Here is a 17,728-nt window from a genome sequence, read left to right on the forward strand (position 1 = left end):
ATAGATAGATAGATAGATAGACTTGCCTTGCAAAAATAAACTGTGTTGGGTTGGTGAATTTATACACAGAGGTGAGCCAGTAATAAAAGGTGAACTCATATTCTCAGCTGTTATTTACCTGTATGCACACACATCACATACTGTATAGGACAATATTCAATTGTTTTTCACCAGATTTTCAGCTTGCTATCCCCAGGGTGGTGAACAGAAATGCGCGATTGCATGGCTAAACCTGACTTTAATGAGTGCAATATGGGAGGGAAAAAAATCAATTGAATAACGCCTTATGATTTCCAATAATTTTAGACGGGAGATTGGGAGCCACATAACAACTGAATACCACCCATAGGGTGACATTTATTAGGATGAGAGATTCAGAAAGTGGGTTTTTTGGTACTTGTTTCCTAGCACGGCGCCCGTCGTAGGTGATCGCATCCTTTAACTTAAGGTATGCGATGGACGCGACCGACGCGATTTTAGGGCTATTTTTAGCCTTTTCCCCCGACAATGAAAAAAACGCGTCCATCGCATGCCTTAAGTTAAGGCATGCAATGCGACCGATGCGATGGACCCGATTTTACATAGGGAACAATATTAAATGGCCAATGGACCTGATTTTTCATTGTATACCCACCCTTATGGGTATTTTACATGACAAATGCCCCCCCATTGTTAACGCCACCCCACGATGAACGCCAACCCGAAGCGTGGCGAGCGCAGCGAGCCCGCGAGGGTTGGCGGTACGCGTCCTCCGACCTTTTCATACCCCCACTATCCACGTCGGCGTGGATTTGATATTATATAGTGTGGCAAGCGCAGTGAGCCACCGAGCCCGAAGCGTGGCGAGCGGACACGTAATATCTGTGAAGTGATGCGCTCCCCATGCTTCGGGCTCGGTGGCTCGCTGCGCTCACCACACTATATGAAATCAACTCCACGCCGACGTGGATAGTGGGGGTATCAAAAGGTCGGAGGATGCGTACCTCCATCCCTCGCGGGCTCGCTGCACTCGCCACTCTTCGGGTTGGCGTTCATCGTGGGGTGGCGTTAACAATGGGGGGCATTGACCGATCAGGGTTGGGAAACAATGAAAATTGGGGTCTGGGGGGCATTTAACATTGGGGCCAATGTAAAATCGGGTCTCAGGGACCATTTTACATTGATTCCAATTAAAAAATCGCGTTGATCGCATCGCATGCGATTTGGTTGCATGCGATGTGGTCAACGCGATTTTTGGGGTCCCGATGGATACAATTTTTATCGCTGGCACCGTGCTAGGAAACAAGTACCGTTTTTTTAAGCGCCAATCATTTACACTGCAAAACCAGTTCGGTTTTGCAGTGTAAATGATTGTTGCTTTAAAAAAACTGGAGATTTCTTACCAAATGTCCCACTTTTTGATTCTCTCATCCTAATAAATTACACCCATTGTGTTCAATGATTTGTTTTCACCCACCACTCTATTACATGTGCATTAGAAATACAATACTACATGTAGTTATATATATATATACAATATCAATCTATTTATGTGTATAAATTATTACGCACATCTTGGACTGGATTGACAAGAAAATGTGTTTTCTGATATTTCATAGACACATGACCCAACTGTTGCAGGATTTCATCATTTTACATTGACTTTGGAAAAAATACCCATAGGTAACATAATGCAGCTAAAACTGTAAGACTGATGGACGCAGCTGTCATTCAATAGGAGCAGGACATTAGCTGCCTGCTAGTAATGATCTAATGCATCTGAGTGTAGTAGGATGCAAACAGTGAAGCAGATGCATATTCTTATTGTAGTAATTATAGTTGAAATGATTATTTCATTCTTTGCTGTGCACTAGAGTCCTATATTATACATTTTGCAGACCTAATGGAACACAATTTAGTAAAGACACCATTACTGTACATGCAATTAGCATTGATATTACAGAAAGTAATTATCTTAATACTGTACAAATAAGGAAATAAAAGTTATCCTTTGTAATGCAAGGAGAGACCTACAGTATGCTCATAAGTGTCATCAGCTTACAACCTAAAGCTGGGTACACTTTAGACGACACCGCAAACGTTGCCATGTCATCAATGATTTCCCTTGAACTGGCTGTTTTCCTTGACAAACAATATCACAATAGCATAAACATTAAACGATATCACAAATGATATGGTCGGTGTCGGTGTGGCATCCAGGAACATGTTGTCGTTGACGATATAGTCAGGATTCTACAGCATGCACAGACGACAGAGGACATCTATAACGACACATGGGAGTGTCGTCATACACATTAGATGATATGCACAAGAATATCGTTAACAATATCGTTATTAAGCATATCATTTAAAAATCGTGCCCAATGTGTACACGCCACACGACACAATTTGCTCCATAAGCAACATCATTAATAATATCATCAGAGCTCCCAATCTAGTGCAGCGGTTCTCAATCTGTGGGTCCTGACCCCAAAGTGGGTCCCGGCCTCCTCAGCATGGGGTTTCGACTCCATGTTGCTGACCATCAGGCTGATGACTTTTCTAGTTTCAGTCAGTGATTGAAGGAGTCTGAAATATCTGTTGAATTGTCTGTTATTTAGCCTCCTCCCATCAGGTTGTGCCTCCACAATGCTGCCATATGTGCTGTCTGCTGACTACACATGTGATGTGATGACCTTCTGCAGTAACTTGTTGGGGTCCCGTAATTATTTTTATTGTCTAATGGGATCCCAGAGCAAAAAAGTTTAAGGACCCCTGATCTAGTGCATACAATTATAGCTAACAATATCGTCCAGTCGCATTACCCCCCCCCCCCCTCCTTGCTGAACATGCTGTCGTTAGCGATATAATCATAATCAAAGTTTGTCAATGAGGGCGCATCCCCAATGATGTAGTGCATACACACTAGATGATATGCAGGATAGTATCATTAACAATATTGTTATCATGCATATTGTTTAAAAATATTGCATAGCGTGTACACACCTTAAATCTCCCAGTAATACAGAAAAATTGCACAAATACAACAGTCCATTAATTTTAGATTTTGGGGTAAATTTACTAAAATGGGAGTTCAATTGAAAATTGGGTGTTGCCCATAGCAACCAATCATAATCTGTCTAATCTCTTCTGGAATTTGCTACATAAATAAGTAGAATCTGATTGGTTGCTATGGGCAACATCACATCTCCAATAGAACTCCCATCCAAATTTACCCCTTTGTCTCTTAACTGCAGTGCTTTTATTTATGACCCTCACTGTAGACTGTTTATCATACACAGGGGTAGATGTACAGATGAAGCCAGCTTCATCTTTGCAGGGGCTGGCGATACTTTCGTGCCCTGTGTCAACGGAGCTTGCCCCGGGTCCTGGCCGCCGCTGGTCCCCCTCGCCGCCCGACCCACCCCCTAACCCTGCCCTTCTCCCTGAACCGGAGACGGGCAGGATGCTGCTGCCCCGCCGTTGAAGACTGGGATGCTCGTGAGAGGCACACGCGTCCCAGTTTTAATGGAGTCCCTCTCCGCCGGAGCTCGCCAGAGGGTAAGTGCTGGTGAGCGCCGGCACTGAACGAGAGGGGCTCCATCGGTATGAAGCAGTGATAAGGGAGGAGAAGTGATAAAGGGCCTGGTACTTTATCACCAGCCAATCAGCTCCTGACTACTAAGTTACAGGCTGGGTTTAAAAATGGACAAATATCTACCCCTCAGTGTAGACTGCACACTGCTACAGCAGTAGTCTGAATTGTTTTAGCTGTGTAGACTTTACAATTTATTTCATTTGTCAAAAACGTACTTATTCAGTTCTCACTTACGAGAGATGTAGCGGCTATTAATGTGTAGGTGTTTGCATTGCTTTCTTCCAGTTTACATTTTATGAGTCTCTGAGCTGTCCCCCATCTACATACAGACAATTATGGGTATAGGTTCATCCAGTCACCTGGAGGCAAGATTGAATTTGGTGTGTTCCTTGCCATTGAATAAAATGGAAGACAAATATGGTATACAGCTAAATTAACTCACCACAGGTGTTAATATTTTTGTTTTATTTTTTAAAATACAGTTAGCCTTAATTGTCAACCTGACTGGGGCATGCGACATATCTGAGAGTTGAAATGTACACATTGAAAACATGCTTTAAGCCATGCCAAACACATGTACACAATATTATCCCTAATTATGTCCTAGAATATGGAAGCATATGCACTGTAGTTTTGTACAACACAGTCTGTTGCCAACAAAGAGAGTTTCTCTGACTTTATACTGTGTATGGTAAGCCATATAAGCTAAGCATATTTACCCTAAAGTAAAAACTTAGAGGGAAATTTACTAAGATGTGAATTCTACTTCACATGTGATGTTGCTATGGGCAACCAATCAGATCCTTTCTACTATCTTGTAGAGTAAATTCGGAAGTAGATTCTGATTGGTTGCCCATTGCAACATCACATGTGAAGTAGAATTCACATCTTAGTAAATTTCCCCAATAATGTCATAAAAGATCATTTGCCCTTTTGTACCACACAAATTACTTTCAGAATGTATATAATAATTTGAGATTATTGGTATATTTACAAGAGATGAGCGGGTTCGGATCCGAACCCCCACGAACTTACCTGATCCGTGGCCGGATCCGAGGAGTTTGCCGGTTCCCGCCATCTTTCCGAGTCCAAATCGAGGCTAAAACGTCATCATCCCGAGTCGTATTCTCGCGAGACCTGGGGATATATAGTTACTATATATAGGTCGGCGCCATTTTCAAACAGGCTGGTGATTTCAGACAGCACGGATGTGTCTGTGCTGTCTGCTGAGGGGTGTGAGGGGGAAACCTGCTGGGGGAGGGGGATGATTAATGCATAGAGGGGGCTGCTAGTGCTACAGAGGGGGCTGCATTATTTTAATAAAAAAAAAATTCAAAGCAACATTTTTGTTTTTAAATTACTGCTGCCAGTGCCCAGGGTGCCCGCATGTGTGCTGCATCAGTCCAGGGGTGCCCACACGTGTACTATATCCATCCAGGGGTGCCCACATGTGTGCTGTATCAGTCCAGGGGTGCCCACATGTGTGCCATATAATTCTATGGGTGCCCCCATGTGTCCCCTATCAGTCCAGGGGTGCCCGCATGTGTGTCATATAATTCCAGGGGTGCCCCCATGTGTCCCGTATCAGACCAGGGGAGCTGCCCTTTTTTTAATGAAAATAAAAATCAGGGGCGAAATGTAATAGGGTGCGATTTTTAGACATGTGTGATTTTTGGTCAAAATAGGCCATTTTCCAAAAATCGCACATGTAATAGGGTGCGATTTGCGGGGAAAAAAGCGCACTTTAAAAAATAAAAAATTGAAAAAAAAATGCGTGGGGTCCCCCCTCCTGAGCATAACCAGCCCCGGGCTGAAAGAGGTTTCATAAAATCACAGAAACAAGCAAGTCGGGGTTCTGTGGATTTTATAAAACCAGCACCAGGCTCAAGGGCCGGTCCTGGTTCCCAAAATATGGGGGACAGAATGACTAGGGGTCCCCCGTATTTCAAGAAACAGCACCGGGCCCAACCAGCCAGCAGGGTAATGCCACAGCCGGGGGGAGACTTTTTATACAAGTCCCCCCGGCCAAAGCATTCACCCCCTGACCGGTCAGCATGGGCAGGGGTCCTGGGGAAGTGGGGAGCCCCCCAAAGAAGGGGTCCCCCTCCTCCAGAACTTACCTGCCCATGCTGAAGCCCGGGGCTGTCCTTGATGCCCCTGGGCTGTGGGCATCGAGCTGATGATTGTGTAAAAAATAGAACAACTATTGTATACTGCTGTGGCACTATGAGTCCCAGCAAGCCTGCACCACATGCAGGGACTTGGAGAACCACAAGTCCCAGCATGTGGGGCAATAAAGGGCCCGCTGGGACTTGTAGTCCCACAGTAGCACAAATAGTTAAATAAATACACAAACACACGTACAGTACAACTTTATTACACACGGAGCCCATTCATCCATACTCACCATACTCACTGACCGCCGTCTGACCTCTCACCTAATCACCTCCTCCCACTCCCGTGTCCAAGACTTCTTTCGCGCTGCCCCCCTGCACTGGAACAACCTCCCGCCACCCATCAGGCTTTCTGATTCCCTTACCTCCTTCAAGCGCTCCCTCAAAACCCACTTTTTTAGACTAGCCTATCCCTCCTCCTAAACCTCTTTTGATCCTCCTATCCTGCCTCCGTTCCCCTCCGTTCCTACTTATCCTGTTGTTTTTCGTTCGTCCACACACCTATTTTTAGTATGTTAACTCTTATGAGTAGGGTCCTCCTGCCTCACGTACTCACCCTACCTCTTTACCTCACCTGTCCTCCTGTCCTGTTCTTCCCTTCCTCTACTTCATCTTCAGTCTCCTCGACAATTTTGACACCTACTTCTGAACTGATGCTGATTTTATTTCTACCAGCTATACCCCTATTTATACTGTATTTTTCAACACACCCTGTACGTTACCCTGTCATTTGTTTTTTGTTTGCTATGTACAGTGCTGCGGACACTTTGCGGCGCCTTATAAATAAACATACTACTACTACTACTACTACCTACTGTATGTTGCCACGAAGGATCGGTCCCCTTCTCCAGTAGAATCCACTGGGGTACCTGTGGAGAGAAAACATACTCACCGGACATCTTCAGCGCTTCTCCGGGTGCCCTGCAGCACTTTAATCACGGCCCGGTGTTGTGTTTACATCTGGGGCTCCGCATCCAGACCGGGACTTAGCCCCGCCCACCAGCCAATCATGGTCCAGGAAAACCCCCATGCTGGACCATGATTGGCTGGTGGGCGGGGCTAAGTCCCGGTCTGGAGGCGGAGCCCCAGATGTAAACAAGACCGGACCGTGATTACAGTGCTGCAGGGCACCCGGAGAAGCGCTGAAGACGTCCGGTGAGTATGTTTTCTCTCCACAGGTACCCCGTTTTTTGGGGGTTTTTTTAACACAAAATCGCATGTTTGAAAATGCGCACATTTTCATGACTGAAAATGCGCGCATTTTCATGACTAAAATTCGCCCGAAAATGCACTATATCGCATTTTCTGCCGCAAATTCGCATCTCATTACATAATTCGCGGCAAAAACCACGATTTTTAAAGGTGCGATTTGGTGCGATTTTTTCTGACGGAAAAAATGCACCCTGTTACATTTCGCCCAAGGTGTTTTTTTTTTTTTACTGCAAGGGCTGTTAAATGCGCTGTAGTCCAGGGGTGAGCCAAGAGTGCTGTATAATTCATGGGGTGTTGCTAAGTCTGCCGTATAATTCCAGGTGTGCTGCTCTTTTTTATAATTAAAAAAATACAAATTTTTAGTTTTACTGCAGGAATTTGTCTGCCATATAATTCCATGCCTGCCACCATGTGTGCAGTATCAGTCCAGGGGTGCCGCCATCTGTGCCGTATAATTCCATGTGTGCTGTATCAGGTCAGGGATGCCCATGTGTGACGCATAATTCCTGGGGTGAGCCAAGTGTGTCATATAATTCATGTGTTGCTGCAAAGTCTGCTGTATAATTCATGGGGTGCTGCTAAAAGTGCCGTCACAGTCCAGGGGTGATGCTAAGTGTGCCGTATCAGTCCAGGGGTGAGCCAAGTGTGCTGTATAATTTATGGGGTGCATCTAAGTCTGCTATATCAATCCGGGGGTGCTGCCATTTTTTTATTAAAATAATAAATCTTTTTACTGCAGGAGTGTCACTATTTGTGCCGTATAATTCCATGTGTGCTGTGTCAGTCCAGGGGTTCCGCCATCTGTGCCGTATAATACTATGTGTGCCATCATGTGTGCTGTATCAGGTCAGGGGTGTATAATTCCTGGGGTAAGTCAAGTCTGCCGTATAATTCATGGGGTGCTGCCAAGTGTGCTGTATTAGTCTAGGGGTGATGCTAAGTGTGCCATATCAGTCCAGGGGTGAGCCAAGTCTGCCAAATCATTCCTGGGGTGAGCCAAGTCTGCCGTATAATTCATGGGGTGCTGCCAAGTGTGCTGTATTAGTCCAGGGGTGATGCTAAGTGTGCCATATCAGTCCGGGGGTGATGCTAAGTGTGCCATATCAGTCTAGGGGTGCTATTAAGTGTGCCGTATCAGTCTAGTGTTGTGCCGCCCACTTGTGTCGCTATCCAACTACTTCCGTGCAACCTTTTGGCCTAAAAATAATATTGTGATGTGTGAGGAGTTCAGGATAGACTGGAAATGAGTGGCTATGAATTCTATTGAGGTTAATAATAGCGTAGGAGCAAAAAAAAAAATTCTGCGATTTTCGCAGTTTTTATGCTTTTTTTTGTTTTTTTTAATCAGAACCCAAAACCCAAAAATCCAACAAAACGTTTAGGGGGTGTTTTGACAAAACCCATTAGAACCCAAAACCTGAAGGTGATCAGAACCAAAACACAAAACATGAAAAGTGGCCGATGCACATCCCTAATATTTACTAAAGCTTCTGAAAATAGAAAGGGGTGATGTTGCCCTTAGCAACCAACCAGATTCTGTCTATCATTTCTCTATTGCATCTAAGAAAATCACATACGAAATACGGTTGTTCTTTTCATTTTTAGAAACTTTAGTAAATGTACCCATATATGTTGAAGACTGAACACACCCTAGCTTTGGGGATCCAAGTAGACCAAATCTTCCTTTGAGTTCGGAACTCAGGACAGTGTATGGGACATCATCAAAATTGACTGGAAACTAATATAAGTTAATATAATTACATATACCAACAGTTCCAAATTACATGGTTTTAGCTGTTTTTTATCGATTTTTATCAATTGTTTAAACCAAAACAAAGGCGCCTGTGCACACATTAATGACATGGTCAGCATGAGGCCAGATGGTATTCAGTGTAGAGACTTAAATGTCAGTATCCTACATTTATCAGAAGCAAGTTATGAGAAAAGATAATTAGAAAATTCCAAGCAAGATCAGCTTAATGTGATGAATAATTAAAATGCTAATAAGTACGGCTACAATATTCTGAACTGGTACAGTTATAGTGTACTTAAATCACTCATTTCATTTGGATTCTTAAGGGCAAAATACTTAATATTTGTATTTTAATATGATTAGATACATGGATGATAAAAAAAAAATGTGTGTTTTTTTCAAATAAATACTTTAGACTATTGGGGAGAAGATGGTGGGAAAGGAAATGACCATCGTAGTGGAATTCACTAATCCGCTTAAGAAGAAACTCCAGAATGTTATCCTGCGACTTGGTGGGCCAGGTGTTATGAAAACCAAAACTCAAATTTTCAGGTAAGGACGTTACTGTATAGATCGATTTTAACGTTTAAGTCTAGTATACAGTATATGGAATTGCATATTACTTTAAGTTTCTATTTATGCCATCATTGCTCATATGACTTGTTGGCTGAACTCTAGTTGGTCTCGTATATTATAACTAAGAACTATAGATAAGAATAAGGAGATTATACCTAATGGATAAAAATGGGTCAGACTAGATGGGGCAAGTGGTTTTTATCTGCCGTCAAATTCTAAGTCTATAATTACTTTAGAAGGATCCATACTACACTTGCTAATAAGGTCTCTCATACAGTATGCTAAACATAATACAACCCACCAATCAGCCCAGTTTCTGGTTGCTGATTACTGTTGACATATCTCTGAAAGCTCATCCTACTAGGATCCTTCCTTTTATGTAAAAACATATGTTTACCATGAAACTCTCACATCTAGTTCTTCCAAAAAAAGGAATGTTAAATGTAAGGCCGAACACCATTTCAGGGTACTGAGACACAATTATCATTTCAAGTTTGTATTTTTCTTGTCCTCAGGCTATGCTATCACTGTATATTGGCACAGTGTGCTAGTGTCCACCCTAGCCTTTTCCATCCCACAATTGTGTTTAAGAAATGAGGGGTTCACAATGAGCCCCAAGACACGCACCTCTTAAGCTGGTGGCTCAGCTACTCCATTGCCCTATCATTCATAATCCTCATCCTTCCACTTCACACACCGTACTCACTGACTGGCACAGTGACTACTGGGAGGAGAAACACAGTCTCACCTGTGCTCAACATCATGTGTCAGGTGCTGGAAAGTGGCCTAGCATACCCCATGGTCCTAGGGACAGTCACTGAAGATTCAAGCTTACTCACATAAGTAAGAGGAGTGTCTACAAACATTCTGCATTTAAATGCAATAACATCACATGGTAACCATAACCCAATGGACATATGTTGTGTACACAGGGCCGGTCCGGCATCTGCTGGCAGGGAGAGAGGGATGGCATCGAGGGAGGGGGAGCGGCGGCCATGCTGGATTGAGCAGCATGGCTATCGTTCCGAGATAGTAGACATAGACTGTGTTGCACAGTCTATTTCTCCTTTCAATTCTGATGCGGTGGGGTCACACATTAGGATCGAATCACGATCGGGTACAGGTATGATTTTGACTATTTGCTATGAGATTTTGACTATATACTCAAAAATTGCTAATCAAAATCTCACCAAGTGTATACAGCATAACAATAGTTACCCACCTGCACATAGCCACTTAGCTTCACTTGTAGAACTATCAAATTCCATTCACATACATTTTTCCCCACCAATACTTGCAAACTTCTTGTGTGTGTAATAACTTTGTAATAATTCATAAGCGTATTTTTGTATTGTATAACATAATAGTTAAAAAAAACAATATATATATATATATATATATATATATATTAATACAGAGAAGCTAAACATGTATATGTGTATATATATATATATATATAATAAACTACAATATTAAAATAATGAGATGAGTTGCTGTACTAAGCTTTGACATATGACCATAGTAGCTCAGTATGTTGGCAAGGAATTTGGGTAATGTCTCTGATGTATCCTCCTCGCTGTGTCTCAATTCACTTAAAATCTGTTGAATCTATAGTTCAGGATCCGTTTGATGTTCTCTAGTTTACATAAAGCTGCAGGCCTTTCAATGCAATGGAAGAAGCAAAGGATAGTAGTTAAATCATAATCCCATTTGTGAGTAGGTATTCAAGATGATAAATAACATCTGTCTTCTGATGGCTCAGCATATTATTTAGAAGCATGCGTCACCATATTTTCTCCCAGGGAAAAAAGAATTATTTTAAGTTAATCCACTTTCTTAAAAAATGAAAATAATTTATTATATTTTTCCTCTTATCTTCAGCTTACTTTTTGTTACTTATTTCAGTTCATCTTTACTGATGCCTCCTCTGTATTTCAGGGATGCTTGAGTGCTGGTTAGAACTGAAGTTCAAAGTGCAGTAGCAGCAAGTCCTGACAGTGTATCAGTGTTAAGGCCCCCATACACTAGGGCGACTTGTCCTAAGGACAAGTCAGCCCCGATTTCCCCTGAGCTTCCCTGGCAGCTCCCCGGGGGAGCTTGATAAGATTTGGCACTTGATGTGCCATTTTTTTACATGTGAATTACTTGGACAGATTAGTATCCCCCAGGAACGCAGTAGTAGTGGCCCACACTTAGGGAGAGTGAATCATCAAGTCCATTATCTGCATGTAGTGCGTACAGTTGCTCTCATAACTGTGAAGAGAGTCTTGCTCTCAGCTTCATGAAGGTGGTCATGGAGGACAACAGCCTCATTGGACTTTAGTCCTGCTGAATCCTCCGCCTGTTGCTGTCTGAGCTCAAACCAGCCATTGGTACTTCCAGGAAATGGGCCTACTTAAAATTGTCATTTTTTTTAGAGCTATTCTAATTGACAAAGAAAATAAAGAAAAATTACCATAGTCAGACCCTATTGCCATCTAACACTAAATAGTCAAGCAGGTTGCCCCCAGAAATCCCATTGCTGATAGACTAGTGAAATCTATATTGATTTGGGAAAAATGCATTTATCATTTGCATGTGCTAATGGGGGGTGATCGTCATTTAGAATTATAGGAAGGTACACATACTTTTTCTCCTCAGGAAGCCCTTGAGTTCTCTTGGTGTGCTAGGAGCCAATCCATAGCCTTGTACTTTCAATGAGAAGCATTTTGCTCCTTCTAATTGCAATTTTTGCAGCAAAGTGCCCTTGCGGGCTTTGTTTATTTCATGATCGGCCCAGGAAGCTAGCGTACATCATGAAAACTCGTTGATGAGTGGGCTTTAGCTACGCTTTTGGCCCTGTATTTTAACCTTAGTGAACTTATTTTGTCATAGTAATTAATGCTGGAAATACAGTTTTGAACATTAATGTGGCAATGAAGGAACGTTGGTGTTGGTACTGTGGGCTCTCTTACAGAGCCATTTTGTTCACATATTTGTATGACCATGGGGTAACTTTCATGAGTGTGATTTATTTTTCAGAGAAATCCCTGGAAACCAGTCAGTGAGCTGGGAGGAGAAGTGCACCCCGAGCAGAGCAGGTTCAAGAAAAGTGATAGCAACTCTCGACTCGGAGACCCTTCGCCATGTGTATGGAGAGCTGAACATAGAAATATTGAGTGCAGACTATTAATGAAGAAGTTCTGCTATTAGGGTTTTACTTAGAAACTCATTACTACTATTACTGTTATAACACATCTATATACAATTACAGGGTCTGAAATCCTCAATGAATTATGAATTCATAATATTATACATTTATATTATGAAGCATATTTCCACTGGGAATATGTCCCTGTTCCTCTAACTTTTTATTACTAAAACAACTTGGGGACGAAGTACTGCTGGGCATGGTCAAGTCCCATTGCCAATACTGGAATTCTCTGTACATTTGTTGGGATCACTGCCATGCCATTTAGGTTAAAACTGCACTGGGCATCATTGACAGATGGAGGTCCTACTGGCTAGTTTGTATGTACAGGCTAGTGTAGGCCATCCATACAGTGGTGGGTTTCCCACTAGGCATGTGAGGTATGTGTCTGTAAACAGTTAAATCAAATTTTTCCTAAAAATTACTTTTGTAGGAAAACCTTGCAACCTAGACACACAGGAGTAACAGTGAGTTCAGAAATACCGTTCTAGAATATTGTTTCATTGTACAATGTATAACGTCATAGGATGTGAGAACAGATAAATAAACAGCACATTAAACTTTATGCTCATTGGGAGTAAGGGACAAAATATGCACGGGTGAGGTATAGCGTGCTAATAGTCAGGATTCCAACATTTATTAGTCCGATTTAGACAGCAGGGCGAGCGCAACAAAGCCTCTTGCAGGCTTGCTGAGCTCACCATGCTGCGGGCTCGGTGCTCACTACGCTCGCCACCTATTCTATTCTCTCTCTATAAGGGTCGTGAGGGAGAATAGTAGATGTCAGTCGGGATCCTAACTGTCAGGGTTTAAACTGTCGGGATTCATACGCCGGTGTAATTACTGTTGGAATCCCGACTGTCAGGAGTCATCCAGCACCCAAATGCACCTATCACTCTTAAAGTCATGTGGAAATGGGAATACGATATGTTCCCCATGCAGCAAGCCTCATTTATGCCAAAATGCAAGTATCTAGCAGTGGGTCAGCTTTCTGTTAATCAGTGAATTAATAATGAATTCTTCTTCAAATACAGTAGTCTAAAATATTTTTCTGAAAACTTTTATGTAACCTTTAGCAGTTTTTATATTCATGCATTAGTGACAGTGCTCTGGGTTTTTATTGGAAATAGTAACTTTTTCATTTGCTTTTAACTATTTTATATGCCTTTTAACAGCACTAATAAAGAATACTTCAGTACACTTACTTGGTACAGTTTGATTTTTCTTTATGAATGCTATTGCTCTTTAGTTTTGTCAATGGAAAATACTATCACAAAATCAAATCATCTATATAAATGTCAAGTATCCCTTTGCCTGTCTCCGAAACACTGCCATCTGTTGGCAGCGGTGAAACTTCATCTCTTTCTCTCTCACACATGCACAAACACAGAGGCAATCACAAGGGAACAGATTAGCTTTCAGATTAGCTTTCATAGAAGAGAGTGTCCTTATGGGGGTGCACCTCCGAAAGAATAATAAAATATAACCTTTATTAGTACATTCTAAAAGGCTGCAAAAATATTAAAAAGTACATTAAACATACAAAGGTGGGGTTACACACATTAAAACAAAGGTGGCAGGCAGATGTTGCTTTAATAATGATTAATTGTTCACGTATTGTGATTGTAGTGTGTGGCTACACGGATCTGTTGCGGTAGATCGTGATCTGCAAGAGATCCAATCTGTCCCTGCTAGCAGAACCTTATAGTGGGTGCCATGAGGGACTGGGTCAGCAGACCTCTAGTCGCTCAGAATGTCAAAAAAACCCAGAGCGTGACAGAATGTATAATCTCTGGCGGTGTAAATAACACTGGCACTTGATTATGGGGCACTGTGCATAATAAATCACAGTCACCAAGTAGCTTATGACAGGTCTTACTATTACGGGGTGTCTTCTCTGTGTATATACCAGAGGGACCTCAACCCTGAAAAACCAATGAACAGTGATAATAAAATCTGCTACTGGTGGAGTCACTGGAGTAGGTTGTCTCCCTGTATAGAAATAAGAGAGACCACAACCCCCAGAGATCACCAAAAAGGTGGGGTGTCAGTAGGTGTAAGAGACCCAGGTACAGGGTGTTCTTACTGGAGCACGCATGTGAGTTCGAGCCCTTATAAGGGCTTCCAAGACATCACACTGTAGATACACATAATCAAAATGCAGTATAAGAAAAATAACAAAACAGCAACAAACTGCCTGCGCACCGCTAGCCGGCATGCGCTTTGCAGTTAAGCTTTTTTAGGGCCAGGGCCCCCCTTGTGTACATGTAGCACACAAATTCTGGGCAGTTTATTTGTAACTGCAATTTTGAGATGTCCGACTAATGCATTCTAATAATGAACATTGACATTGTAGAAGTGCAATTGAATAAACTAAGCATTGACTACACAATGTGCATGCTGAAACAACAATATCTAGTGCTTAGATTTGTATTGACCCCATGAATATCAAATTGTAAATTTAAATGTAATTTAAAAATGTACAGTATGTGCTTAATGTCACACAGAAGGTGTGATAATTGAGCACTCAGATCCACATATGTACTGTAGGACTTAGTAGGAAAATCTGCTGCCAATGGACATGTGCAGCAGCTCCATTCTACCCTTTATACTGTGTGTAGTGGCCACTGGCCAGGCTGTGGGGAAGGGGTTATCAAGCAACTGGACCCCCCCTTCTCCCTGCAGCATTACCTGCATTCTGCAGGAGACTCCCTGAAATAGCAGCAATCTCCCTCTCTCCCTCATTAGTCTAGCAATCTCCCTCATTTCACATAGCCCACATTACACTGTTAAATTTTTGGGGAATTTACCTTTACATTAAATAATCAGGGCCATTTCCAAGCACTTTAGAGAGTATAGTATCTCTTCCTATCTGCTTTGGGACTCATCTACCTTTGTATATAATTTATTTTAAAAGATTTCTCTCAGATGTAGCAATACACACCAATGATTCTAGGTGCCACGTTTACAATCTCTTTCCATATTTCCACCATATATGGAACTCAACACGGCCTTTGGGTGGAGCATGACGTGCCCCCTCAGTGGGCCACTGTGGCAAAATTCTACTACCAACTATAATGACCCTGAAATTAGTTTTCAAAAGTACGCAAGTATGATTTACATATGACCAATTTAAAAGCATGATACTACTTATAACAGATTGAATAAAGAAAATGATTGACAAAACATAGGGCCTTATTCTGTTTGGTTCTTTGGGATGCGCGTTCTTTCGGAAATGACCGAACGCCACGCACGGCGGACATTCTAAGAACACACGCCCACAGGTCGTCCGCATCCGTTCGGACGGATTCTCTAAGAAGAGGGAGTGTTCAGACTGCATCCAAATGTGCGTGGGCGGTAGGAACTCAAAGAATCTGCACTGTCTTACTGCGTCCGAACGGACGGGAAGCTGACCGTACGCATCGAGTTGGTGTATTTCCGCAAACCTCTCTCTTTGGTTAACAGAGTTATGTCCATTGCTTGCAGTTTAAATGTGGGTCAGATAGCAACAATCCAGTTGTGTTTTCAACATATATTCTAGTATTTTTTAATGGCCCATTTAGCCAGCAATGCTTCCAATTGAACCTGTGAAAAGAGTGTAATTAATCACTAATGAGTAGAGGAGTGGATTGTATTGTGCTCAGCTGCGAGTGTTTAAGGTGCGGGCGTACTAATTGGGCCATCCTAATGCCTAGCGCATGAACGAGTGCTCTCCGAGAACTGATACTTGCTTATGGACTGGCAAATTTCTGCCGTGTTGGTTCGCTCGCACTGGGTGTCCGGTCCAAATGCACACCTACCACTGTTCGTGCACTCCCATGTGTACGCCCAGATTTACACCCAGTTTTGCCCACTTTGAAACCGCGCCCTTGTGTACGCCCACATGAGGACCATATTATGCCCATATTTCCTGAGGGAGTCCGGTGCACATTTGTAGACGGTATTGCTGAGAACGAGTGCGAAGACACTGCATTGCACATGCGCATTGCTTTGCCTACACATGCGTAGATAGCTAAAAAGCGCCCTCCAAAAGAATTCTGTACGGACCGCACCAAACAGAATAACGCCCATAGTTATCTTACCGCAACTTCAAAACACCATTTTTTTAAATGAAATTATCTTTGAAGAGGTTTCTTTGGTCTTTTTCAGTTGTTCTACAGAAAGGTGTATGCATGTAGATTTATCAATGATTGAAGATAAGACAACTGTTATTTAGACCTTTTTTTTTAAATTCTATTTGTTCTTACATTCCCGAGTTCCCAAAAGGTTGACATATGGTTCTGAATATCGATAATAGGTTCTGAATATCGATAATAGCATGGTGTACTATGAGGCCCTACTCAAACCAGATCATGAGCATTCTTAGGGGGGTATGCAATACCCCCCTAAGAATGCTCATTGAAGAAGCAGATCGACAGAATGGCTCCCGTTTTGCATTGAAGAAGCAGATCGAAGCAGATCGACAGAATGGCTCCCGTTTTGCCGAGAACAGTCGGGAATTGTCACGATCTTGACAATCCGACAATCTTGACAATCCAAGGCCATTTATGTGGACCTGCCCTTTTTTCACCAATCGGCAGGTGGGACATTGAATCCCTCCTGGCGATTTGTGGTTGAGCAAAACAAAAATGGGCCAGGGTCATGGCTGTCGGGGCGTAACGACAGTCGTGACCCGGGATTGAATACCCCCTTAAGTCTCATGCTTAACCATTTAATTGTTGATTGTAAAACCTAGAAATACGAGGGTGGATCAATAAGTACCTGTGTTTGAAGACAGGTGGCGTAGTTACAGAAACAATTTGGAAGAGCAAAACTCAACTCAAAAATGAAAACTGGGAAATGGTTTTGGTACCAACACATGCAGGAAATCAGATCTGATATCATTGACAACTAGAGGGCCTAAAATAAATGGACGAGACTTACAGTTTTGGACCTGATGGGCAGAAATTCTTTGTTTTTGCTTATCATATGTCACAACTCACAGATGGATTGTGGATGCTTGCCCATACTTTAGGAGGGCTAAGACCCAGAACAGAGGCATAGAGTAAAACTTGCTGTTGGTATTCATGAGGGAGGATTGTGCTTAAAGCTGTGTACGTACGGAGGCGATATATTGCTCAGTGTCTCCTTTTCATCAGCGACCAGAGATGGTTGCTATGAAAGGGAACCTCTGCCAGGGGAGCCATAATTCAGGTGGGTCCTCAATCACCAGAAAATGTATATCTTAGCCTACAGGTAAACGTGAA

At 42.5% G+C, this 17,728-nt stretch overlaps 1 protein-coding gene across 1 annotated transcript in view; it reads left to right on the forward strand.

Moving 5' to 3' along the window:
- The window catches only part of F13A1 (coagulation factor XIII A chain), a 142,499-nt gene extending 128,817 nt beyond the window's left edge, over positions 1-13,682 (forward strand). The window contains exons 14-15 of the mRNA XM_083187984.1: positions 9,132-9,268; positions 12,314-13,682. Coding sequence (XP_083044110.1) covers positions 9,132-9,268; positions 12,314-12,464 — 288 coding nt within the window. The 3' untranslated portion in view covers positions 12,465-13,682. The remainder of the gene's footprint in view (positions 1-9,131; positions 9,269-12,313) is intronic.
- The last annotated feature ends 4,046 nt before the right edge of the window (positions 13,683-17,728 follow it).

This window comes from Crinia signifera, chromosome 5, assembly GCF_055691185.1.
Source record: "Crinia signifera chromosome 5, ASM5569118v1, whole genome shotgun sequence".
Taxonomy (NCBI): Eukaryota; Metazoa; Chordata; class Amphibia; order Anura; family Myobatrachidae; genus Crinia; species Crinia signifera.